This window comes from Triturus cristatus, chromosome 5_2 (genome assembly GCF_964204655.1).
Source record: "Triturus cristatus chromosome 5_2, aTriCri1.1, whole genome shotgun sequence".
NCBI classification, from domain to species: Eukaryota; Metazoa; Chordata; class Amphibia; order Caudata; family Salamandridae; genus Triturus; species Triturus cristatus.
In genome coordinates this window covers 1,078,706,200-1,078,733,400 of record NC_140588.1, presented here as the reverse complement: position 1 = coordinate 1,078,733,400, position 27,201 = coordinate 1,078,706,200, and the positions used below count along the sequence as shown (strand labels likewise).

Below are 27,201 nucleotides of genomic sequence, written 5' to 3'. Positions count from 1 at the left end.
TTAATAAAGCGTGCAGCTACTCAGACTAGAGTCTCCTGGCGCGTGACAGCGGTAGGAAAACATGCGTAAAAGACCCATCAGTTATTAAAAAGCAAGCAAGTTCTTCCTGAAAGAGAGTAGGTCTGTGGTTAGGTTCAGAGACTCAGAGAGTCTATTCCACAATTTTGCGCCTAGGAAGCCAAGGCATTTGCCTCCAGTGCGGGCATGGCATATTTTAGGCACAATGGCCAGGTTGGTCATTGGAAGATCTTATGGGTCTAGATGTTGTGTAGCGATTAACGCGCTTATTTAGGTAAATGGCTCCTTAGCCAAGAAAAGCTTTAAAGAAGATGGTCATCGCTTTGAAGTCGATCCGTTCTTTTATGCGCAGCCAGTGTAGAGACTTAACAATAGGAGTCATACTAGATCTGGGTTTAGGTCTCAGGATGGCTCTGGCCGCCGCGTTTGGTACCATTTGTAGGTGCTGGATAAGGGATTTGGGAAGACCGAGGTACAAGCTGTTGACACAGTCAACCTTTGATGTCATCAGAGCCTGCACCACGAGCTTTCTGTTCTCAAGCGGTAACAGTGGCAGGTATTTTTTTTGCATCCGGAGTATGCAAAAGCAAGCGCCAGTTACATTTTGGATTTGAAAGCGCATGGATAGTGTCTTGTCTATGACAATTCCTAAGTTTTTGACTTTCTCCTTTTCTGCTGGTGGGGCCGGCAAATCTTTTGGCCACCAAGAGCTCCAGTCAGGCGTTTCTGGATTACCAAAGAAAACAACTTCAGTTTTGTCAGGATTGCACTTCAGCTGATTGTCTTAAGCCAGTTAAAAACCTTTGTGAGGCAAGACCTAATCATTGCCCCGTCAAAGTCGGTTCCTTTGTCACATTTAAAAATCAGCTGAGGGTCATCAGCATAGGAAACAATTTTGGCGCCCTCTTCCTCTACCGGAAATGCAAGGGGGGATAGATATATATTAATAAGGGTAGGACTGAGAATGGAGCCTTGAGGGACATTCATGGCTGGAACAGGGGATGAGAAAGGTGGGAGCCAGATGTCCTGAGATCTATTAGCCAAGAAGGATGACATCCATGTTAAGGCGGTCCCCCCCGGGCCGATGTTAGCAAGTCTCTCCAGGAGCCTCTCATGTGGAACTGTATCGAAGGCCGCCGACAGAGCGAGCAGTATCAGAACAGCCTTTCCTCCCTGGTCCAGCTTACCCTTGAGAAATTCAGTCACTTCTAGCAGAGCGGACTCCGTACTGTAGTTAGCCCTAAAACCGGATTGGGACTCATGAAGGAGCTTCCCATCTTCAATGTGTTTTTAGAGGGCCTTGTTTACACGCTTCTCTAATACTTTGGGGGCATATTATCAACGGCCAGCGATAATTATCGCTGGCCGTTCATAGCGAGTGAAAAATTATCGCCAGCTATTGCTGAATACTATCGCCATGATAACGCTATATTTACAACGTATAGCGCTATGGCGATAATATTTCAGCGATAGCGGCGTTTTCAATGGAACATCGCTGGTTTTCCAGCGATGTTCCATTGAAAACAGCGATAACATTGCTGATACGACCCTGTGGTCCTATCAGCATAATCCATATCCCATTTAAAGTATGCCTTAGTCAGGAATTTAACAGGTGTTAAATTCCTGAGTTAAGGCTGAGGTAGCGCGATTTTTTTTATCGCTGCACCTCCTTGTTAATATCGCGAAGCTGCCTTCACGATATTAACATGTGTTGTTTTCACAGCCACGCCTCTTTTGCATCTCATTAGCGATGCGAGGCGAGGCTGTGAAAAAACGGGCTCTACATCAAGGAAACACGCTAGCGTGTCCTTGATGATATTGCGATATAATTATCGCCGCTTTTCGCCCAAAAACGGACGCTAAAGCGGCGATAATTATATCGCCAGCCCTTGCTAATATGCCCCATGGAGAGGGCCGGAAGAAGGGAGATAGGCCTGTAGTTGGCAGGGGCCATCGGTTTGGCGTTAGCCTTTTTTATCAGTGGAAGAATCTTAGCATTCTTCCATAATTTCGACATGTTGCCTGAGGAGAGGGAAGCATTAAAGAGCTGGTTTACTGTGAGGTTTATGATGGGAGCTAATAGGTTCAGGATATTCGCTGGACATGGGTCGGTAGGTGAGCCGGACTTAATGCTTTGGCGAAGGGTCAGTGACTCTTCAAGCTGAAACTCATGGAAAGCTAGTAAAGATGAAGTATCCAAGAGGTGAAATTTGCTATTAGAGCTAAGGTAAAAGGTCAGTTCTTCCTATGAGATGTTAGTGAAGGCTTGTTGGATCATGGAGATCTTTTTGCGGAAGAATTGAGCTATTTGCTTAGACAATTCTTCCGTGCATAGCCCTTCCTTTGTGCTGGCTTTCGGGGCGGTAAAGGATTTAACTATGCTAAAGATATCCTTACTTTTATTTTAGGCATTTTCTATCTTGGTTTGAAAGAAGTTTTTCTTGGCTGCCTTCATGAGAATGTAATAAGCTTTTAAGGTGTCATTATACACCTTCCTGTCCTCAAATAGATAGGATTTAGGCCATTTCTGTTCCATTTTTCTACAATCTGAGGGAATCGTTAAACCATGAAGCTGGTAGGGCCGACCTCTTTGAGGAGCGGGAAACGACCAGTTCCGCAGCACAATGTTGGTTCCGAGCCAGGAATCTATTGAGAGGCATCCGAGTCGGGGCAGACAGACAGCTCCAGTGAGGAACGACCAAGGGCGTCTGCTAACATCGGGATGGATATTTTATGGAACGTATTGTAATTAGGGACCCTCTGCCCTGCGTTAGCCCGAGGGGCTGTGGCAAAGTTGGGAATGACGCATTTTAATAGGAGGTGATCAGACCAGTTAATGGGAAGAGGTAGGCTTACTGATATGTCAAAATTGGGAAAGATTTGGTCTAGGGTATGGCCCGTCTCACGGGTGGCAGAAAAAATAGATGGAAACATGTTGCAGGCCTGCAGCGTCTCCAACAAGGAAATTGTTTGAGGGTCTTTTCCATTGTCCATATGTATATTGAAATCTCCCAGAATAAGGCAGTTATTGTATTTTAAGGCCAGGGAGGTGGTGGCTGTATTAAGCGTAGTAATAAAATTTCCAATTGCACCGGGAGGTCTGTAAATCAGAAAACCAGCTATGCTATGATGGGGGGATAAGGTACAGTGGAAGCCTAAGGACTCTGTGCCCTCGATGTTTTCCATGGGTATGGGAGAGCAGTCTAGTTTTTGATTGTCAATTATGGCGACACCGCCCCCCCTTCCTACTCGGTTTGTCCTTCCTAAGAATTTTATAACCCGTAGGGATGGCCGAGGTGATAGTGGGGTTGGAGGCTTCAGACAGCCAGGTCTCAGTGAGAAATAAAAGATCAGGCTGTTCGTCTAAAAGTAGGCCATAAATGTGTGGTTCATGCTTTTGCATAGAGCGACAATTTAAAAGGGTGGCCTTTAAGTAATTCAGCCACACATATACAATTTTAAATGTATTGAAAACCTAGTAGCAGGGCAGGAAACACAGATCCTACCGTTCTCAGCTGCGCGCGTCCGTTTGCATCGGGAATATATAGGCTAATTTCTATGATGCGGACTGGATCGCTAACGCAGCTGAGGAAGCGGAAACGGCATGGGAAACAGGGGCTCAAATTGGATCATAAATTCAAAGCTGTTCTGAACAGGGGCCCCAAAAATATGTTTGGCCCAGGGCCCCCAAAATCCTTAAGATGTCCCTGTGCATTGCAGCATGTGACAATTGTTCCGGCCGCCATATTACAAGTGCATTCTCGCTGTGGCATTTGCCCTGGCTGCCATATCACAAGTGCATTCCGCCTATGGCGTTTATCCCAGCCGCCATATTACAAGTGCATTGCAGCATACAGCGTTTGTCCCAGCCACCATATTACAATTACATTCCGCCTAAGGCGTTTCTCCCATCCGCCATATTGCAAGTGTATTCTAGCCAGTGGCATTTGCCCCTGCCGCCATATTACAAGTGCATTACAGCCTATGGTGTTAGTCTCGGCTACCATATTACAAGTGCATTACAGCCTATGGTGTTAGTCTCGTCCACCATTTTACAAGTGCATTATAGCCTGTGGCATTTCTCCCGTCCGCCATACTACAAGTGCATTATAGCCTATGGTGTTTGTCCCGTTTGCCATATTACAACTGCATTGCAGCCTATGACATTTGCCCTGGCCGTAATATTACAAGTGCATTCTAGCCTGTGGCGTTTGTCCTGACCGCCATATCACAAATGCATTGCAACCTGTGATGTTTGCCTCGGCCGCCATATAATAAGTGCATTGCAGCCTGTGACATTTCTCCCGTCCGTCATATTACAAGTGCATTTTAGCCTGTGGTATTTCTCCTGTCCGTCATATTACAAGTGCATTTTAGCCTGTGGCGTTTGTCCTGACCGCCATATCACAAATGCATTGCAACCTGTGATGTTTGCCTCGGCCGCCATATAATAAGTGCATTGCAGCCTGTGACATTTCTCCCGTCCGTCATATTACAAGTGCATTTTAGCCTGTGGTATTTCTCCTGTCCGTCATATTACAAGTGCATTTTAGCCTGTGGCATTCCTCCCGCCCGTCATATTACATGTGCATTTTAGCCTGTGGTATTTCTCCTGTCCGTCATATTATAAGTGCATTTTAGCCTGTGGCATTCCTCCCGCCCGTCATATTACAAGTGCATTTTAGCCTGTGGCATTTCTCCCGTCCGTCATATTACAGGTGCATTTTAGCCTGTGGCATTTCTCTTGTTCGCCATATTACAAGTGCATTTTAGCCTGTGGGATTTCTCCCGTCCGCCATATTACAAGTGCATTTTAGCCTGTGGCATTTCTCCCGTCCGTCATATTACAAGTGCATTTTAGCCTATGGCATTTCTCCAGTCCGTCATATTACAAGTGCATTTTAGCCTGTGGTATTTCTCCCGTCCGTCATATTACAAGTGCATTTTAGCCTGTGGCATTTCTCTTGTTCGCCATATTACAAGTGCATTTTAGCCTGTGGCATTTCTCCCGTCCGCCATATCACAAGTGCATTTTAGCCTGTGGCATTTCTCCCGTCCGTCATATTACAAGTGCATTTTAGCCTATGGCATTTCTCCCGTCCGTCAGATTAAAAGTGCATTTTAGCCTCTGGCATTTCTCCCGTCCGTCATATTACAAGTGCATTTTAGCCTATGGCATTTCTCCCGTCCGTCATATTAAAAGTGCATTTTAGCCTCTGGCATTTCTCCCGTCCGTCATATTACAAGTGCATTTTAGCCTATGGCATCTCTCCCGTCCGTCATATCACAAGTGCATTTTAGCCTATGGCATTTCTCCAGTCTGATATATTACAAGTGCATTATAGCCTATGAAGTGTGTCCCGTCTGCCATATTACAAGTGCATTATAGCCTGCGGCATTTCTCCCGTCCGCCATACTACAAGTGCATTATAGCCTATGATGTTTGTCCCGTCTGACATATTACAAGTGCATTGCAGCCTATGGCGTTTGCCCCGGACGTAATATTACAAGTGCATTCTAGCCTGTAGCATTTGTCCTGGCCGCCATATTATAAGTACATTGCAACCTGTGATGTTTGCCTCTGCCGCCATATTATAAGTGCATTGCAGCCTATGGCGTTTACCTCGGCCGCTATATTATAAGCGCATTGCAGCCTATGGCGTTTGCCCCGGAAGCCATATTACAAGTGCATTGCAGCATGTGACAATTGTTCCGGCCGCCATATTACAAGTGCATTCTCGCTGTGGCATTTGCCCTGGCTGCCATATCACAAGTGCATTCCGCCTATGGCGTTTATCCCGGCCGCCTTATTACAAGTGCATTGCAGCATACAGCGTTTGTCCCAGCCACCATATTACAATTGCATTCCGCCTAAGGCGTTTCTCCCATCCGCCATATTGCAAGTGTATTCTAGCCAGTGGCATTTGCCCCTGCCGCCATATCACAAGTGCATTGCAACCTGTGATGTTTGCCTCGGCCGCCATATAATAAGTGCATTGCAGCCTGTGACATTTCTCCCGTCCGTGATATTACAAGTGCATTTTAGCCTGTGGTATTTCTCCTGTCCGTCATATTACAAGTGCATTTTAGCCTGTGGCATTCCTCCCGCCCGTCATATTACAAGTACATTTTAGCCTGTGGTATTTCTCCTGTCCGTCATATTATAAGTGCATTTTAGCCTGTGGCATTCCTCCCGCCCGTCATATTACAAGTGCATTTTAGCCTGTGGCATTTCTCCCGTCCGTCATATTACAGGTGCATTTTAGCCTGTGGCATTTCTCTTGTTCGCCATATTACAAGTGCATTTTAGCCTGTGGCATTTCTCCCGTCCGCCATATTACAAGTGCATTTTAGCCTGTGGCATTTCTCCCGTCCGTCATATTACAAGTGCATTTTAGCCTATGGCATGTCTCCCGTCCGTCAGATTAAAAGTGCATTTTAGCCTCTGGCATTTCTCCCGTCCGTCATATTACAAGTGCATTTTAGCCTATGGCATGTCTCCCGTCCGTCATATCACAAGTGCATTTTAGCCTATGGCATTTCTCCAGTCTGATATATTACAAGTGCATTATAGCCTATGAAGTGTGTCCCGTCTGCCATATTACAAGTGCATTATAGCCTGTGGCATTTCTCCCGTCCGCCATACTACAAGTGCATTATAGCCTATGATGTTTGTCCCGTCTGACATATTACAAGTGCATTGCAGCCTATGGCGTTTGCCCCGGACGTAATATTACAAGTGCATTCTAGCCTGTAGCATTTGTCCTGGCCGCCATATTATAAGTACATTGCAACCTGTGATGATTGCCTCTGCCGCCATATTATAAGTGCATTGCAGCCTATGGCGTTTACCTCGGCCGCCATATTATAAGCACAATGCTGTCTATGGCGTTTGCCCCGGAAGCCATATTACAAGTGCATTGCAGCATGTGACAATTGTTCCGGCCGCCATATTACAAGTGCATTCTCGCTGTGGCATTTGCCCTGGCTGCCATATCACAAGTGCATTCCGCCTATGGCGTTTATCCCGGCCGCCATATTACAAGTGCATTGCAGCATACAGCGTTTGTCCCAGCCACCATATTACAATTGCATTCCGCCTAAGGCGTTTCTCCCATCCGCCATATTGCAAGTGTATTCTAGCCAGTGGCATTTGCCCCTGCCGCCATATTACAAGTGCATTACAGCCTATGGTGTTAGTCTCTGCTACCATATTACAAGTGCATTACAGCCTATGGTGTTAGTCTCGTCCACCATTTTACAAGTGCATTATAGCCTATGGTGTTTGTCCCGTTTGAAATATTACAACTGCATTGCAGCCTATGACATTTGCCCTGGCCGTAATATTACAAGTGCATTCTAGCCTGTGGCGTTTGTCCTGACCGCCATATCACAAGTGTATTGCAACCTGTGATGTTTGCCTCGGCCGCCATATAATAAGTGCATTGTAGCCTATGGCGTTTGCCCCAGAAGCCATATTACAACTGCATTGCAGCCTATTGCATTTGCCCCGGCCGTAATATTACAAGTGCATTCTAGCCTGTGGCGTTTGTCCCGGCCGCCATATCACAAGTGCATTGCAACCTGTGATGTTTGCCTCGGCCGCCATATTACAAGTGCATTGCAGCCTGTGACAATTGTCCCGGCTGCCATATTACAAGTGCATTCTAGCTGTGGCATTTGCCCTGGCCGCCAAATGACAAGTGCATTGCAGCCTATAGAGTTTGTCCCAGCCACCATATTAAGAGTGCATTCCGTCTATAGCGTTTCTCCCATCCGCCTTATTACAAGTTCATTCTAGCCTGTGGCATTTGGTCCGGCCGCCATATTACAAGTGCATTACAGCCTATGGTGTTAGTCTCGTCCACCATATTACAAGTGCATTACAGCCTATGGTGTTAGTCTCGTCCACCATTTTACAAGTGCATTACAACCTATGGTGTTCATCTAACAGGTTTTGTATCATCTGCAAAACCCTAAATAATGGCGTCATATGCTCCAGAGACCTCAAATCTCTGCTGTAAGAAATGCAGGGAAAGAGCCACGTGGCAGGACAGACCTGCGTGGTGGAGTAAAGAGCGGGGAGGGCGCACCTTGGTCCCCGAGCACACTTTACCAAGGGGACGCCCTTGGTACGCACAGTCTGGGCACCACCAGGCTTCCCTATGTCTGACCTCATGCCTCAAACACGTGGCAGCAACCAGAGATGGTGCTATGCCAGGGTCCACTGAAATGGGTGTGCTGTCTCCCCTGCCACCATCTAGGGAGAACACTCGGGGCCACAGACCTGCCAGCTCCCACGGTGCCACCATGTGACACTCAATGTCGGCTTCCATCACACGGCCACACGGTGACAGTAAATAAGGGGTTCCAGCTCTTTTTCCGAGGTTTTGGACTGCCTACATCCATTAGGAGGTTTGAAAACACCTCAGGAAATTGGCGCCAGCCTCAGCAAGCTTTGTTCATTTATTTGAGGAGGGGGCCTGGGGGCGGGGTGGGTGCAAAAGTTCCTTCTATAAACTTCTAGCATGGGGGCTCGCCCCTCAGAGGCTCCGCCCCCTCCTTACACTGTGAGATTTTTGTTCAAGTTGGCAGGCCTGGAGACTGGTGTGATCTTGGCCAAACGCCCGCCAGTCTTCGGAGGCTCTCCATCCCGCAGGTGCGAGTCCCTGAGGGAGGAGGCCTACATTTCCAATCAGATGTAACAATAGCTATTTTAATAATCGTGTTGTGGCGCGGACAGGAGACGATGGAGGGGTCTCTCTGTCTTATCTGATAGAAGCGATGGGCAGAGGCGCATCTCGTGGCCCTTCTTCCGTTCTCTGAAGGGGCCCTTAGGGGCGCTGGGCCTGTGCATCTGATAGAAGCAGTGTGCAGAGGCGCGTCTCGTGGCCCCTCTTCCGTTCTCCGCCCCTCTTCCGTTCTCTGAAGGGGCCCTTAGGGGCGGTGGGCCTGTGCATCTGATAGAAGCGACAGACAGAGGCGCGTCTCGTGGCCCTTCTTCCGTTCTCTGCCGGGGCCCTTAGGGACGGTGGGCCTGTGCATCTGATATAGTGCCAATATCGGCCACACTCACCAGTCCTCCCGCAGCAAAATACAGGTAGCATAAATAAGCAGACAAGACAACTTTTGGTGGAAAAAACTGCTGCAGGTTTATTAGCATACCAAATATGCCAACATGGTGGGTTATCTTACAGGCGATCCAAAGGCAAGCCGCCCCTCGCGGCCTACCACCTGATGGGCCAACTTGCATCGTGGTCTTAGCCAATCGGTGCTTAGCAGTTGTGGTGAGGGGATAGCCCCTCCCACTTCCGGTGAAACATTGGTCCACCACATAACTCACGCCCCCCCCCTACGAGGGGCAGAGCGTTCAAGCGACCCCCGGTTGTACAGGTTTCCAACCACCCGTAGGACAGATGGGGCGCCGTCGCACCCCAGGCTCCACCGCACAGACTTCCTGGGGATATTCGGCCTCAGCACCCTTTGTGCTCCTGAAGAGGGTACCCCCGAGTACCTTTCCGCCTCTGGATCGCCATGTAACTCAGCCACAGCCCTGGGTGTGGCGACCGTCGCAGCCAGGTCCCCCCACCAAGGCCGGCGCTCCTACTTACATCCCGCTATTTCCAGGGCCTCCCCTAGGTCCAGGAGGAACAAGTCCATGTCTATTCTGGAGAGAAGTACCCCATCATCCACGAAACACTCTGTGGATTTAGCATGAAGCAAACCATGTCTTATGATTCCAAACCCCATTTGTTTGGTGAATTTATGCATCGCGCATCTGACTCTCCTGCGCGCAGCCTCCATTGCCTCCCTAGATCGGGCTCCCTGCCAGAGGAGCGGGGAGAGATCTCTGACCACCACAGTTCACATGTCCCTAACTGGTTGCTTAAATTGCAAACTGTGGCCTTAATGTTTTGAAGCAGTGTCCTTTTGCCCAATGTTGCGGCCTTATCTTTATCTATTTATGGTGCCTCTCCCCCTATCCAGCAAGGATAGGTCCATGCTTAACTGGACAGATGTTCCCCATTGTCCTCAAAGCACCCTGTGAATTTGGCGTGTAGCAACCCATGTCTATGGAAGCCAAATCCCCTGTGCTCAGTGAATAAATGCATAGTGCAGATGACCCTTCTGCGCGCAGGCTCCATCTCCTCCCCCAACCGAGCTCCCTGCCACGGGAGCTGGGGGTGATTACAGACCACAAAAGTTCACCTGTCCCCAACTGGTTGCCAATTTGCACATTGTGGTCTTCGTGGTCTCCTTCTAGGGTGCATTACTTCGCCCCACTGACCCGACAATTTTACAGTTCTTTTGGATGGCTCGATGGCGAACATAGTAATGGTGTCAAAACAGGTTTGAGGGAATATGTGAATGGAACCCGTAATTAGACACTGCACCCTTACGTGGACTCACAACTTACTCAGCCCACCCTGCTTGCTAAACCTTCAACCGGTCACAGATGCCCAGTCCCTGCTATCCACCTGTGACCCTTGATACTTACACCAGTAGTGGTGTCAGACTACCAGGTTCTGTGTCACGTGGTTCGCTGCAGTCCCTTTGGAGGATCCGCTGGGACCCTTCTGCATCCCTGCAAATGCCTAGTCACGAGCTAATGCCCTTTAATGCCCTTGCCCATCCCTCACAGACACCTGACAGCGTGATGCCCCTCGCAACTTTGGTGAGGGGTTATGGGCCCAGCGCACCCCAGTCTGTGTTTCCAACATCTAAATATATATAGGGGCGGTGGGCCTGTGCATCTGATAGAAGCAACGGACAGAGGCGCGTCTCGTGGCCCTTCTTCCGTTCTCTGGAGGTTCCCTTAGGGGCGGTGGGCCTGTACATCTGATAGGAGCGATGGACAGAGGCGTGTCTCGTGGCCCTTCTTCCGTTCTCTAAAGGGCCCCTTAGGGCGGTGGGCCTGTGCATCTGATAGAAGCGACGGACAGAGGCGCGTCTCGTGGCCCTTCTTCCGCTCTCTGCCACGGCCCTTAGGGGCGGTGGGCCTGTGCATCTGATAGAAGCAGTGGGCAGAGGCGCGTCTCGTGGCCCTTCTTCCATTCTCCGCCCCTCTTCCGTTCTCTGAAGGGGCCCTTAGGGGCGGTGGGCCTGTGCATCTGATAGAAGCGACGGACAGAGGCGCGTCTCGTGGCCCTTCTTCCGCTCTCTGCCACGGCCCTTAGGGGCGGTGGGCCTGTGCATCTGATAGAAGCAGTGGGCAGAGGCGCGTCTCGTGGCCCTTCTTCCATTCTCCGCCCCTCTTCCGTTCTCTGAAGGGGCCCTTAGGGGCGGTGGGCCTGTGCATCTGATAGAAGCGCCGGACAGAGGCGCGTCTCGTGGCCCTTCTTCCGTTCTCTGCCGGGGCCCTTTGAGCGGTGGGACTAGGGTGACCAACCGTCCGTAAATTTCACGGACAGTCCGTAATTTCGGCAGTCTGTCCGTTGTCCGTGAAGGATTCTTTAACGGACGCCATTTGTCCGTAATTTTAACCGGGCTCCGGTCGCACCACCCTAAAACCGGCACAGCTCCCTTCTTGACTCCAATGCTGTTGTAACAGACTCCAATGCTGTACCAAAGCTCAGATACCCAGCAGCATTGGAGAGGCACCGTGGGATGGCAACCCTTACACCTTCCGCCCTTGATGAGCTGTTAAGAGGTGCTTGAAGGTGACTGAGAGGGAGGGGGCATCTATTCAGATGCAAACATCCCTGAATGCGTCATGTCTCTGCAATTTAAAGGGGTCTCACACATTCCCTTTCTGCCCAGGGCCCCAAAAATCCTAGAACCGGCCCTGATTACACTGAGGCAGCACGTGGTTCTCTTCATAGAGCTTAATTACTGGCACTAAATTGTAAGCAAACCTCGGTTCTGAAAACATGCAATCTATAATGTAATAAAATAAAGAAATGGCACACTCGCACAATCGCACCCACACTGATTAACAAAGTATGGAGGACAATCAGTTAAATCAGTTCTCTTGGAGTATCTCCTTTAAGTACTGTACATCACAGTGGGGGGTGGCAAAACTGACATTTTGGAAAGAGAGCCTGTTGTCTCCTTGTCTTGTCCAAGAGGGGGTGAGGAGCCCTACCCCACCCTGGAGGGGCCAAGATGATACTTGAATACTGCGTGCCCACCCCTGTGCCCACCCTGGTGGATCCTGTTCCCCCTCTTGTGATGGCTCCTGCCCCCCTCCCCCAGTGATGGCTCCTGTCCCCCATGTGGTGTCTCCTGTCCCTCCCTCCGCCTGTGATGGCTCCTGTCCCCCCTGTGGTGGATCCTGTCTCCTCCCTGGGTGGCTTCTGCCCCAGTCCTGGAATGGCTCCTGCAGGGAGGGTGAAGTTCTTGATGGGCCTCTTCTCAAAAAGGCTCAGCTCAAAATTAATATGAAAAGGTGGGCGAGTGAGTAAGTGAAGGGATGGGTGGACGGCTGGATGAATTAGTGGAAGGGTGAATGGATGAATGAAAGATTGAATAGATGGAGAATGAGAGAGGATGGATGATGGATTGATGAGTGAGTGGAAGGATGAATGAGAGAAAAGGTAAATAGCTGGATGTATGGGTGGAAGGGTAGCTGGATGGGTAAAGGGGTGGATGGATGAGTGAAAAGATGGATGAGTGAAAAGGTGGATGGAATGATGAATTGATAAGTGCAAGGGTCAATGGATGGATGAGTGAGTGAAAGGTAGGGTAGATTGACAAAAGGATGAATAGATGAGTGAAGGAGTGAAAGGATAGATGGATGATAGAAAAGATGGATGAGTGATAGGGTCAATGGATGGATTCATGAGTGGATGAGTAGATGGATGGGTGGGTGGATGGATGGAAGGAAGGATGACTAAGTGAAAGGGTCAATGGAGAGAGAAAGGGAGGATGGATGGTTGACTGAAAGGGTGGAGGGGTGGAAGGATGAGTGACTGGATGGATGGATAAGTGAAAGGATGGCTGGATGGGTGAAAGGGTAAATGGCTGGATAGGGTGAAAGGGTGGATGGATGGATGGATGAGTGAAAGGATGGATGAAGGGAAAGGATGGATGAAGGGATGGATGAGTGAAATGATAGATGGAAGGATACATGATGGATAGGTTTGCAAATGGTTGAATATGCGGGCTTACTTATTGCGCGACCTCCTCTGCTGTGTCTGTAAAACTTATCTATTGCCCTGAAGTTTTGTCCTGAATTTTGACCTCCTGTCCTGAATTTGTGTCCTGAATTTTGACCCTTTGTCCTGAATTTTTACACTAACCGTCCTGAATTTGCACCAATGCCAGTTGGTCACCCTAGGTGGGACTGTGTGCTGTGCATTTGATAGAAGCAGTGGGGAGTGGCGCATCTCGTGGCCCCTCTTCCGTTCTCTGAAGGGGCCCTTAGGGGCGGTGGGCCTGTGTATCTTATAGAAGCAGTGGACAGAGGCGCGTCTTGTGGCCCTTCTTCCGTTCTCCGCCCCTCTTCCGTTCTCTGAAGGGGCCCTTGGGGGCGGTGGGCCTGTGCATCTGATAGAAGCAGTGGGCAGAGGCGCGTCTCGTGGTCGCTCGCACCTCCGTTCTCTGCCGGGGCCCTTTGGGGGCGGTGGAGGTTTCCAGCACAGGAAGCGTTCACACCGGAAGGTTCGCTGGATCCGCATCTGTACTGAGAGGGAACTGCTTACTCTCCCAGTTCGCTTCCGTAGTGTGCCAAAGCGCGCTCTGCCAGTCTCTTGGCGTGCCAGGCCTGGCACCAGCGAGAGCATCTCTGCAGAGTGAGGTGCCCGCAGCTGACACGGGCGAGGGGCCCCTACCACGGCTGAGGTGCCCCAGAAGCAGCAAGCTGCCCTCGGCAGGGCGAGGTGCCCCTGTCTCGAGTCAGGTGGCACCTGCAGTGAGGTGCCCCCTGCTTGGTGACGTGCCTCCGAACACCCCCACCCTAGATATGGCTCCGTGCGCTCCTGGCACAGCTGGGCGCACCGTTGGCACAAGGACGCACCTGGTTCGTCTCCTTGCGGGCTGGCAAGAGGGCAGAACGTGGCTTTGTCTCATCCTCTTCCTGGCATCGCTGCAGCTCGGCCTCACCGGAGCGGCCCAGACGCCGTCAGGTCAGAGGGTGTCTGTGTCTGAAAGAAGCCTGGCACTGCCAGGCGTACCGACGTCGTCTTGCAATTTCTTCTGCCTCCCCAGGGTCTATCAGGGCCTTCTTTCTTTCTTTCTTTCTTTCTTTCTTTCTTTCTTTCTTTCTTTCTTTCTTTCTTTCTTTCTTTCTTTCTTTCTTTCTTTCTTTCTTTCTTTTCTTCTTTCTTTCTTACTTTCTTTCTTTCTTTTCTTCTTTCTTTCTTACTTTCTTTCTTCCTTCCTTATCTATCTATCTTTCTCTATTTCATCCATCTTTATTTCTTTCTTTCTTATTTCTCTCTTTCTTTCTTTCTTACTTTCTTCCTTCCTTATCTGTCTATCTTTCTCTCTTTCATCCATCTTCATTTCTTTGTTTTTTTCTTTCTTTCTTTCTTTCTTTCTTTCTTTCTTTCTTTCTTTCTTTCTTTCCTTCTTTCTTTCTTTCTTACTTTCTTCCTTCCTTATCTGTCTATCTTTCTCTCTTTCATCCATCTTCATTTCTTTGTTTTTTTCTTTCTTTCTTTCTTTCTTTCTTTCTTTCTTTCTTTCTTTCTTTCTTTCTTTCTTTCTTTCTTTCTTTCTTTTCTTCTTTCTTTCTTACTTTCTTCCTTCCTTATCTGTCTATCTTTCTCTCTTTTATCCATCTTCATTTCTTTGTTTTTTTCTTCCTTCCTTTCTTCCTTCCCTCCCGGGCCAGTGTTGTACAGACTATGGTTGTGCTCATTCGTTCATATTGTGATTTTGTTTGAAGCTTTGTAGTGACGCGGCACGGGCCTCGGGGGTCCTCCGTGAGTTTTGGGCTCGGATGGCTCTGAAGCCCGCCCCCCAAGAGGCTAAACTGCTAGTCTTTCTTTCGGTGTCACCCCAAGTCCCGTGTAGAGGTATTTGTGACCTTGGACAACGCCTTGTCTCCTGGTAGGTTATTCCCCATTGTATGTTCAAATATTTTAGCTCAGGACACTCTGATGACATCCGGCTGCTAACAAGGAGCCTCAGGGAGCGAGTCTGTCCCCCCTTCTTTTCGGAACTCAGTTAAAGGCACCTGCATTCAGCTGCCTGCTGCACGCACATTCAGCTGCCTGCTGCACGCACATTCAGCTGCCTGCTGCACTCACATTCAGCTGTCTGCTGCACTCACATTCAGCTGCCTGCTGCACTCACATTCCGATTCCTGCTGCACTCACATTCAGCTGCCTGCTGCACTCACATTCCGATTCCTGATGCACGCACATTCAGCTGCCTGCAGCACTCACATTCCGATTCCTGCTGCACTCACATTCAGCTGCCTGCAGCACTCACATTCCGATTCCTGATGCACGCACATTCAGCTGCCTGCTGCACGCACATTCAGATGCCTGCTGCACTCACATTCAGCTGCCTGCTGCACGCACATTCAGATGCCTGCCGCACGCACATTCAGCTGCCTGCTGCACTCACATTCCGATTCCTGATGCACGCACATTCAGCTGCCTGCTGCACGCACATTCAGATGCCTGCTGCACTCACATTCAGCTGCCTGCTGTACTCACATTCCGATTCCTGATGCACGCACATTCAGCTGCCTGCTGCACTCACATTCCGATTCCTGATGCACGCACATTCAGCTGCCTGCAGCACTCACATTCTGATGTCTGCCGCACGCACATTCAGCTGCCTGCTGCACTCACATTCAGCTGCCTGCTGCACTCACATTCTGATGCCTGCCGCACGCACATTCAGCTGCCTGCTGCACGCACATTCAGCTGCCTGCTGCACTCACATTCAGCTGCCTGCTGCACTCACATTCAGCTGTCTGCTGCACTCACATTCAGCTGCCTGCTGCACTCACATTCAGCTGACTGCTGCACTCACATTCGGCTGCCTGCTGCACTCACATTCAGCTGCCTGCTGCACTCACATTCAGCTGCCTGCTGCACGCACATTCAGCTGCCTGCTGCACTCACATTCAGCTGCCTGCTGCACGCACATTCAGCTGCCTGCTGCACTCACATTCAGCTGCCTGCTGCACGCACATTCAGCTGCCTGCTGCACTCACATTCAGCTGTCTGCTGCACTCACATTTAGCTGCCTGCTGCACGCACATTCAGCTGCCTGCTGCACTCACATTCCGATTCCTGCTGCACTCACATTCAGCTGCCTGCTGCACTCACATTCCGATTCCTGATGCACGCACATTCAGCTGCCTGCTGCACGCACATTCAGATGCCTGCTGCACTCACATTCAGCTGCCTGCTGCACGCACATTCAGATGCCTGCCGCACGCACATTCAGCTGCCTGCTGCACTCACATTCCGATTCCTGATGCACGCACATTCAGCTGCCTGCTGCACGCACATTCAGATGCCTGCTGCACTCACATTAAGCTGCCTGCTGTACTCACATTCCGATTCCTGATGCACGCACATTCAGCTGCCTGCTGCACTCACATTCCGATTCCTGATGCACGCACATTCAGCTGCCTGCAGCACTCACATTCTGATGTCTGCCGCACGCACATTCAGCTGCCTGCTGCACTCACATTCAGCTGCCTGCTGCACTCACATTCTGATGCCTGCCGCACGCACATTCAGCTGCCTGCTGCACTCACATTCCGATTCCTGATGCACGCACATGCAGCTGCCTGCTGCACTCACATTCAGATGCCTGATGCACGCACATTCAGCTGCCTGCTGCACGCACATTCAGCTGCCTGCCGCACGCACATTCAGCTGCCTGCTGCACTCACATTCCGATTCCTGCTGCACTCACATTCCGATTCCTGCTGCACTCACATTCAGCTGCCTGCTGCACTCACATTCCGATTACTGATGCACGCACATTCAGCTGCCTGCTGCACTCACATTCCGATTCCTGCTGCACTCACATTCAGCTGCCTGCTGCACTCACATTCCGATTCCTCATGCACGCACATTCAGCTGCCTGCTGCACTCACATTCCGATTCCTGCTGCACTCACATTCTGATACCTGCTGCACTCACATTCCGATTCCTGATGCACGCACATTCAGCTGCCTGCTGCACTCACATTCCGATTCCTGCTGCACGCACATTCAGCTGCCTGCCGCACTCACATTCTGATGCCTGCCGCACGCACATTCAGCTGCCTGCTGCACTCACATTCCGATTCCTGATGCACGCACATGCAGCTGCCTGCTGCACTCACATTCAGCTGCCTGCTGCACTCACATTCAGCTGCCTGCTGCACTCACATTCAGCTGCCTGCTGCACTCACATTCTGATGCCTGCCGCACGCACATTCAGCTGCCTGCTGCACTCACATTCCGATTCCTGCTGCACTCACATTCAGCTGCCTGCTGCACTCACATTCAGATTCCCGATGCACGCACATTCAGCTGCCTGTTGCACTCACATTCCGATTCCTGCTGCACTCACATTCCGATTCCTGATGCACGCATATTCAGCTGCCTGCTGCACTCACATTCCGATTCCTGATGCACGCACATTCAGCTGCCTGCTGCACTCACATTCTGATGCCTGCCGCACGCACATTCAGCTGCCTGCTGCACGCACATTCCGATTCCTGGTGCACGCACATGCAGCTGCCTGCTGCACTCACATTCAGATGCCTGATGCACGCACATTTAGCTGCCTGCTGTACTCACATTCAGATGCCTGATGCACGCACATGCAGCTGCCTGCTGCACTCACATTCAGATGCCTGATGCACGCACATTTAGCTGCCTGATGCACGCACATTCAGCTGCCTGCTGCACTCACATTCGAATTCCTGCTGCACTCACATTCAGCTGCCTGCTGCACTCACATTCCAATTCCTGATGCACGCACATTCACCTACCTGCTGCACTCACATTCCGATTCCTGCTGCACTCACATTCAGCTGCCTGCTGCACTCACATTCCGATTCCTCATGCACGCACATTCAGCTGCCTGCTGCACTCACATTCCGATTCCTGATGCACGCACATTCAGCTGCCTGCTGCACTCACATTCTGATGCCTGCCGCACGCACATTCAGCTGCCTGCTGCACTCACATTCCGATTCCTGATGCATGCACATTCAGATGCCTGCTGCACTCTCATTCAGCTGCCTGCTGCACTCACATTCCGATTCCTGATGCACGCACATGCAGCTGCCTGCTGCACTCTCATTCAGATGCCTGATGCACGCACATTCAGCTGCCTGCAGCACTCACATTCAGAGGCCTGATACACGCACATTCAGCTGCCTGCTGCACTCACATTCAGATGCCTGCTGCACGCACATTCAGCTGCCTGCTGCACTCACATTCTGATGCCTGCCGCACGCACATGCAGGCACCTGGTGCACGCACATTCAGTACCTAATGCAAACACAATCAGATACCTGGGCGTTCACATTTAGGTGCCTGCGGCACGCTCATTCAAGTGCCTGCTGCACGCGCATTCAAGTGCCTGCTGCATGCGCATTCAGGTGCATGCTGCTCGCGCATTCAGGTGCCAACTGCACACACACACTGCAGTGCCTTGGTCACAGACATTCAGTGCACATATGCAGATGCCTGTTGTACACACATTCAGATGCCTGCTGCGCGCAAGTTCAGTGCCTGGTGCACGTGCATTCATGTGCCTGGTGCACATGCATTCAGGTGCCTGGTGTATCTGCATTCAGGTTCCTGCTGCACGCGCATTTGGATGCTAAGCGCCACCATTTTACCTTTAAATTCTGTCATCCATTCATTCTTTCATTCATCATCCATTTTTTCTCCATTGCATCATCCATCCATCCATTCATTCATCCATCCTTTTACCCATCCACCCTTTCATCCATCCATCCATCCATCTTTTCAACCATCCATCCTTTCACCCTTTCATCTACCCACTAATATTCACCATTTCACCCTTACTTTCTGTCATCCATGCATTCTTTCATCCATCATTCAGTTTTTCACCATTCCATCCATCCACCCACCCACCCACCCATCCATCCATCCACCCTTTTCCCATCCATCTGCCCATCTTTCCAACCATCCATCCTTTCACCCACTCACCCACTCAAACATCTTTCCATCCACCTAGGCATCCTTTGACCCATCCACCCATCCTTTCGCCCACACATCCTTTCACCCTTTCACCCATCCTCTCACTCATTTATTCTTTCACCCATTGTTTCCCTCATCCACCCATTAAGGCATCTTTTCACTCACACACGCATTGTTTCACCTATCCTTTCTCCCACTCACAAATCCTTTCACAGCACACCCACACATCCATTCATCCTCCCAACATTTCACCCACCCTTTCACCCACTGATTAATCCTTTGACCTATCCACTCTTTCACCAATTCTTTCACCCATGCATCCTTTCACCCATCCACCCTTTCACCCATGCTTTCACTCAACGAAGCATCCTTTCACCCATCCACCCTTTCACCCATGCTTTCACTTAACGAAGCATCCTTTCACCCATCCACCCTTTCACCCATCCTTTCCTCCACACATGCATCTTTTCTCCCACCCATCCTTTCTCTCCCCATCCTTTCTCCCACCCCGCATCCTTTTATCCATCCACCCTTTCACCCACCCATGCATCCTTTCATCCACCGACCAATTCACACATCATTTCACCCACCCATGCATCCTTTCACTCATCCTTCCTTGTAACCTTCCATCTTTCTTTCCCTTTTCTATCATCACATCTTTCTTTGGTTTATTATAAACTTTTGTCTGCGGAGTTGCAGGCAGAAGAGGCATTTAAAAAACCACCCCCACTGTAGCTGGTAAAGCGGGGTGGGGGGTGGGGGGTGTTTGGGTTTGTGACACCCCCGCTGACATGGAATATCACCTACGTGAGGGCAGTGTCATTCACTCATTCATCCTCCTATGGAGTCCCCTCAGCGAGTTAACCACCCACTCCAGAGATGGGTCTCTAACCTGCTGCTGTAATTGCATGCAGCACTCATCCTCCTATGGAGTCCCCTCAGTGAGTTAACCACCCACTCCAGAGATCTGTCTCTAACTTGATGCTTTAAGTGCATGCCGGGCACTAGTCAGGGGCACACGCGGGTAGAGGGAGTCCACCCATTATTTTCACTGCCAAGAAGTGGTGCCCCACTTAAATATGCTGACCTCTTTGCGGTTGGGACGCTTTCAGCAGCGCCTGCACATTGTCGCTTCCGTTCTGTGCAGCAATACGGCGGGGAGAGGGGGGTGGGAGGGAAGGGGCGGGGCCTTGGGGTTGTTGTTGTAAAATCGAACTGGACCTTAAAAAAAGTCCGAAGTCAAGGGGCCATCAGGCCTCCTTTTGATCATCCTGGCTGGGAGCTCTCTGGAGCCTCACATCCAGATGTGAATGTACTGGAGGGGAAACACGGGCACACAGCTGGATGTCACAGGATATTCATGCACTGTAAGAATGTCAGGTGTGTTCATCTGTTCCAGTGTTTACACAAATAACAATTTAAATGCCACTGTTTTGTTTTACTTCTTTTATAGCGCTACTGATGCCAGTGCATGAGTCAGAGCGCTTTGCAGCACACATACACATTAACAATAAATCATATGTGTGTAAATCAATGTACAAGATGTGTTACATAGGACAGGGAGGGTTATAGGGTGTAGGAGTCACATGTCCTTCATCCCTCACTGTGCTATTTAAGAAAGATTACAATTTATGAACTGCAAGGAACAAAAGGATCTCTGTGTTAAAAGCAGAAACACACTTACCCATTTACATAAAAGAAAAAATCTGGCCTCTGCATGTTAGATGATGTGTTTTGCAGGAGGCACATTCACCCTCAAGGCTATTTTGATTCAAAACTGGGACTATACAAAACACAGATCTCTTCAGCAAATGCGTTAACCAACAGAGTTATCCTACCATTATTATTATTTTCTGAGATTTACGGGCACACAAAGATCACTGCAGCAGGTGCCTTAACCCCATAAGATATTTTAAAATGCAGACTTTGCAACCAATTGAGCAGAATAAAATTTATTGCCACATTTCTACTTGTGTCAATTTCTTTGTGGCAGAGTTTGAAAATATATATGTATAAATTGAGGTCCAGGTCTCACGACACTTTTTGGCAAAACCCCTATGCGGTAATGAGCTGAAATAAACTCCTTATAGACCGGCTAAACATATGTGTGAGGACTTAGGATCTGATGTCACTTCTTGTGATGTCCACTTTGAGGTTTTCGGTTGTAATGTCACTTTCTGCGATGTCACTTCTTGTGATGCCACTTGCGATGTCATGCACTGTAATGTCACACACTGTGATATCACACGCCATGATGTCACTTACACACTGTCTAACTTGGTTAGTCCCTCCACTTCTTTTTAGGTCTCACCTGCGTTGCAGCGCAAGCACTGCTTCACCTTGGGGAGAACTATTGTCATAGCTTTTGTGTCCGGCTTCTCTGGAAGCGGGGTTTGTGTCTGCCGTGTCGCCCTTAGGCCCCGCCCACCCAGACTTGCAATTCTGCGCGCACACGGCATCAGCGCAACACAGGACCTTCAGGCAGTCTCGTAACACGGTCCGCCATCACGCCCGCGGCCTACCCAGGCCGCCGCACACTCACCGCTGTGTCCCGCGTGTGCAGCCAAGTCCTCCGGCAGTGCAGCGGGTCAACCGCCGATGCCCTGGAGCAGCGCTTCCGCTGCAATGCAGAGGAAGCACATGTGGATATTTGTGGTGAAGCCAGTACTCCCGTTTATTTTTTTCTCCTCATCACTTCTGTCGAGCTGAACGCTTCCCGTGCAGGGATTTCATTTTGGAACATTGTTAGAAACGCATTTTCTGCCCCTTGTTGTAATGTTATTCTTTGTGATTCCTCGGACAAGAGCTGACCAGGGTCCCCAGCACCTTGCAAGCTCGCGAGGTGTTACTAATCAGAATCGTACACGGACGGGATTTCTGTTTCATTTCTCGTCTTCCTGCTTTTGTTCGGCGGTTCCATCTCTGTTCCACGTAAGGCGAAGCGCTATTTGCAGGGACGTGAAAACTGTCCTTGTTTGTGGGTTCTTCCCTACCCCCCACCGTGCGCTCACGCTTACACGTGCATACCGGGGCTTTGATGCTGTGTTTGTACAGCTGGAACCAGGTGCCTGACACAAGGGAGCCTGCAGACATAATCAGTGCCCCTGTACCACCCTCGTAGATTATTTCGTGAACACGTCTGCTTTGACATAATAAAATACGTGCCGGATTAAATCACTGTAGTTGCATCTTAGGATAATTGATTTAGAAAGAATACAAACATAAAAACAAAATCCACAGAAACAAATTTTGTCTAACCTCATAACCAAGGCAATGTTTGGCGAAATCTGTTTACGGTGAATTTACAATATCGCATAACTGTTTAAAGCTTATGATATTTTCAGTGGGTTTCAACTCTTTCACTGTATCACTACCCTGTTTACGTGCACGGACTAATTATGAATGTTTCATGCCTTATATCTGTTAATACCCCGGTTCACAATCATGGACAGGAGACCAAGGTACATAACGAGGGAAAGGGTACTTAGGGGCGTTCCTTTTAGTGGTGCCTGTAAGTCTTGTCACTGCGCTTTCATGTCTCACAGTAGTGCGTTTTAATTGGTCAGCGTGATTTAGCGTGTCGTTGTGCGTTCCGTCAGTCAGATTGAGTGTGCACTGTACAGTGCCCCCGGACTCAAGCAAGGCCAGACTAGAGTGCTCCTGTATCTGTAGGCACTCTACGGTCCCCCGGGGTACAATCAGGCATCCACTCCAGTGCTCTTTTTTCACATTAGTGGTGAATAAAATCTTGCACCCTGATTGGTCCCTGCGTTGCCACATGACCAGTATTATTGTCTGCACAGCACACATGGTGGTGCTGAGCCTCAGCTCCGGCTCCCTCACCAGCTTGTTTACCTTTCCATGCTTGTAAGGTAATTATTCCTAATAGTGTACAGAAACAATGTTAGGCATTCTTATACTGGATACATCGACAATTCAGAAATGTGTGGTTTTAATGAGCACGGCACTGGGTCTGGCACACGCACTGCTCTCGTGCGAGCAGTCGCACTTCACTCAACCCCTTGGTTGCGCCCAGCCCTTGGGGTGTGTGCTAGGCCATCCGTTGAGTTGTGGGTGCAGAGTGGCTCACTGCCCCGTTGTCATCATAATGCTTACTTTAGATCGAAACTTGTTTATTGACTGGCTTTTTTTGATTAATGCCACTCCCAGGCATTGTGCTGAGTTGGGCAATTCATGCAGCCGGGTCGATGCTACATGTAGATTTCTGATTCATGTTCAAGGACATATTTTTCTGTGCTCCATCACCAAAGTTGAAGGACGTAGTTTGATGGCACGCCTGTGGTCCACAGCACTGAACTGCTGCTCCCGGGGGACTGTGTGCATGTTGGCGTATCTGCATTTGTCTGCACGAGTGGGTGTGTGTGAGTGGGAGTGGCAATGCTAGTGTCTGTGTTCTAGCACAGCATGGGCAGTCCCCCTGTGGCTGCCAGCTTGACCTGAGCAGTGGCATCTCTGGACACATATAAGATCTACTGCTTTGCTTGTTGATGCACACCTGAGGCATTACTGGACCCAAAATACTGTACTGAGGGTGGTATGATTGACATGCAGTAGACACCCATTATATGATGATTCTCACCTATGACACAACGCAGTCCCAGACATTATTGAGGTAAATCATTATATATTGTGGGCCTCCTTGGAGTTCCAATGCTACCCGTGGCATAGTGCTGGCAATTCATTTTAAATTCTAGTCATTCTTGGCACAATGGTGCCTGGCTTTGGTGTAATGATGTCCACCTTTCTCACACTAAGAATCGTTGGCATACCCCTGGCAAAAATACGCTTCATTATTGGCATTTTGTGGGCATCCTTGAGATTATGGTGCTCATCCATGGTATAATTCTGACCATCCTTGGCATACTGTGGACATGTTTGACATTATGGAGCCCATGCATGGGTCATTGGGGTCTCTTATGCGGGAAATCGTTGGTATAATAAGATGCTAATGTTTGGAACCAATGGTGTCATTTACAACGTGGTTTGTGCTGGACATTCACTTTAAACCAGACCATGTACCACATTTTACAATGCCAGTTGTCATTTACAATGGCAATAGCTTTAACTCTTGGAAATGCGAGACCTATTGCATTTCAAATGCTTGTTTAGGACTTGTGCCCTGATTGATCGTATTCTGTGAGAGATGAAAGCTTGGACTGGGCTGCCCTGCTGATTCTGTTCTCCTGGGAATTGAGGACAGCACGTGCTGCTTTGTGTGACCGGGAAGCTTGCTTTACTACCGTCAGGCTGTCCCTGGTCTGTGATAAAGCAAAGCTTGCACTGCGGCTGCCTGATTTCTATGTGTCTTGTGATGGGCAAAGCTTGTGCGGCTACTGAACCTACATCTGTCCCTGTTGTGTAGTTCCTATATTACCAATACAGAATCTGTGTGTTTTTGAATAACATAAACTGTGGGTTTAGTGGCAGACTGGTTCTGTGCCCCCCCACCAGATACGTTAGCCTCTCTGTATCACCTAGCTCACTATGTGCCACTAGAATCTCCTCTTATCGGGAAGAGAACAGTTTCTGGCAACCTCAGAACATGACAACCCTGATCCCCCAGGATCGTGGAACCAATGTACTACTTTTCGCTCAATCACTCATGCTCACTTAGTTTGTCTCAGAGATACACAGAATAAACAGTCTGGGCGTTTCAATAAGGATTTATTGAACAGTTGTTATTCTAGTGTAGAATAGATGAGCTGCAACAACCATTAGACAGTAGCAGAGATATATGGTTAGCAATACTACGAAAGTAAAAGGATGGTATAGTTCTACCATTTTGCAGTAATCATGAATATATACAAGTACATAGAATACATGATAATAAGTGTGCACTCCTACGATGTCTCCCTAACTAGATGTACCTAAATGTACCTAGAGTCTGTGTAGGTGTTATGCCAAGAATCCCTCTAGGATCTAGACCACCCCATTACCTGAGAATGAAAGAATGTGGGACCCCGTCCTGGTCTCGAGTTGGACACCCCGCGAGGGATATTAGACCACTGATAGCTGGAGCGTCTGCAGGCAGGAACCTCAGCGTCTCTGGTCAGTGTGTCAGCCGGGAAGTCACAGTCTCCTCTGTCTCTCTAAGCAAGTCATGATGTATATAAACCCACAGGTCTCCAAAGGGGTCCTACCTTGCTGTGTTACTGTGTCGGCCTAAAGGATGACGTCGGGCCTGAACTTTATACAGAGATATTATACAGGAGATGGTATTCCTGCTGTGCTTCCAAGAAGTCTCATGCATAATGTATGAGTATCAAACCAGGGAAAGACCCGCTTTCTGAATGCAGTGGCGTATCCAGGTAAAAGGTCAGTGCCTAAGAACCGTTATGTATGTAATGTAGGGAAGAATATAGGTGAAAGGTTGTGATGTTTACCTGTGTCTATATAAGGTACCTATATGGAATATAACACCCACTCCTGTTCCGACTGGATGACATATGTAACCTATAGCGTACTACTAGCCTAACTAGATATAGGTATGCTCAAAGTTCATAAAACATTCATTTTGTTAAAGTGTTTAAAACTTGTAAAAACTTCTAAAAAGCTTAAAAAATTTTAAAAGAATTTTTTTTGCAAACTATTGCTCTAAAGCAATAGAAAGCCATTTATGCCCAATAAATGAAAGGAATGTCAATTTTGTTTCTGAGTTCCAAATTGAGTTTGTTTAAAAAAGGGTGAATTTTTTCCCAGCACACGACGAGCCAAAATGAGTCAAATGTTTATGTGTCCTGGCTGGTAGATGCAACATTTTTATTGCATGCTTCTGCAGTAAACGGCCCCTGTAACATCTCGCAAAGCACGTCAACTGAGCACAGAAGATGTTCCACGCTGTCCACAGCCAGTGCTGGGGCAGCCTGTGCGCCGTCCAAAGCCTGGGTGTCAGTGGAGGAGCCGGTGTTCATACCAACAGGTGCAGGTACAACCTGTGGTGGCTCCAGGAATGCCGCCAACAACATTGGAATGAGCTGAGGACACTGTAGAACATGGGCTGTTATCGGGTCCAGTAGAGCATTCATGTCCGGTTGCGCACATGATGGAAGTGTTAAACAAAGGTCTAACACACAATCTTCTCCGCAAAACAGGCATTGGAGGACAGGTAAGATGCAGTCCATCCAGACTGGTCGAAATGACAGGAACCAAGATGCACTTAGTTCTCTTAAGTGAGGCGTGCCTAGATGTTGTGCCATTCGGTCACAGTATTTCTGCTCCAGCAGCGCTTTTTCCATCTCCTTGGTGACTGGGACGTCCATTGCGCAGCAGATAGAAGACAACCAGGATACCTGCCATTAGAAACAGGACCAGCGGATCACCCCCAAAGATGCTTCCGAATTTGTAGTGTATGAAGTTTGGTATAACTCCAAGTACCGTCTAAAAGGTGCTTAGAAGTCCAGAACCTATGGTCTTAAATAGGTGGACAATGCCAGTCGTATCAGACATGTTAAAGATACGATTTACCATTTCTACGAAATGGAAAGGGCAGTTGGTATTAATAAGCACCTGTATATCAGCCGTAGACCTTGCGATCTCGAGTTCAAAAGTCTCTCGAGCGGAGGTTAAGGGCACAGACTTTTGTAAAAGCATGGCTTTCATTATGCCTTAAGTATCAAACCATATTAAAGAAACATTCAGTGAAGGTCATAACGGCGCCTCCCTGACTGTATGTGTCGGTGGAAACAATACTTGCATACAACAAGGAACCCTGGAGCTCACGATTAACAGATATGCGATGCCTGGGAGCATTCCACAGCAGCCTTTACTGTTCAGCATCAAGTAACTCCCATTCAAAACTATCCCAAATGCTGGAGTACTCACGGCAGTTGGGGCACCCCTCAGATGACAGGACAGGTTTGCCACAGAACCATTACAAGCCCCGTGCAGTAGAATGCCCTGATATATGAGCGATCCGCTTAAAGCGCTCTCACAGCGCCACTGAGAAACACTTCTCGATCCCAAATCCGGCATCAAAATCTGTATGGCAATTCCCAAGATTCCTTAATGTATTCCTTACCCGTTTTTTCATATTGACCTGCCTGCTTTTGTTCAAGGCAATATTGAAAATGAAAAATAGTGACCAG

At 49.0% G+C, this 27,201-nt stretch overlaps 1 protein-coding gene across 1 annotated transcript in view; it reads left to right on the top strand.

Annotated features, from left to right (window-relative positions):
- Positions 1–13,493: 13,493 nt before the first annotated feature.
- IL2RG (interleukin 2 receptor subunit gamma) overlaps positions 13,494–27,201 on the top strand; it is a 308,376-nt gene continuing 294,668 nt past the window's right edge. The window contains exon 1 of the mRNA XM_085608415.1: positions 13,494–14,084. Within this exon, the coding sequence (XP_085464541.1) occupies positions 13,922–14,084 (163 nt within the window). The 5' untranslated portion in view covers positions 13,494–13,921. The remainder of the gene's footprint in view (positions 14,085–27,201) is intronic.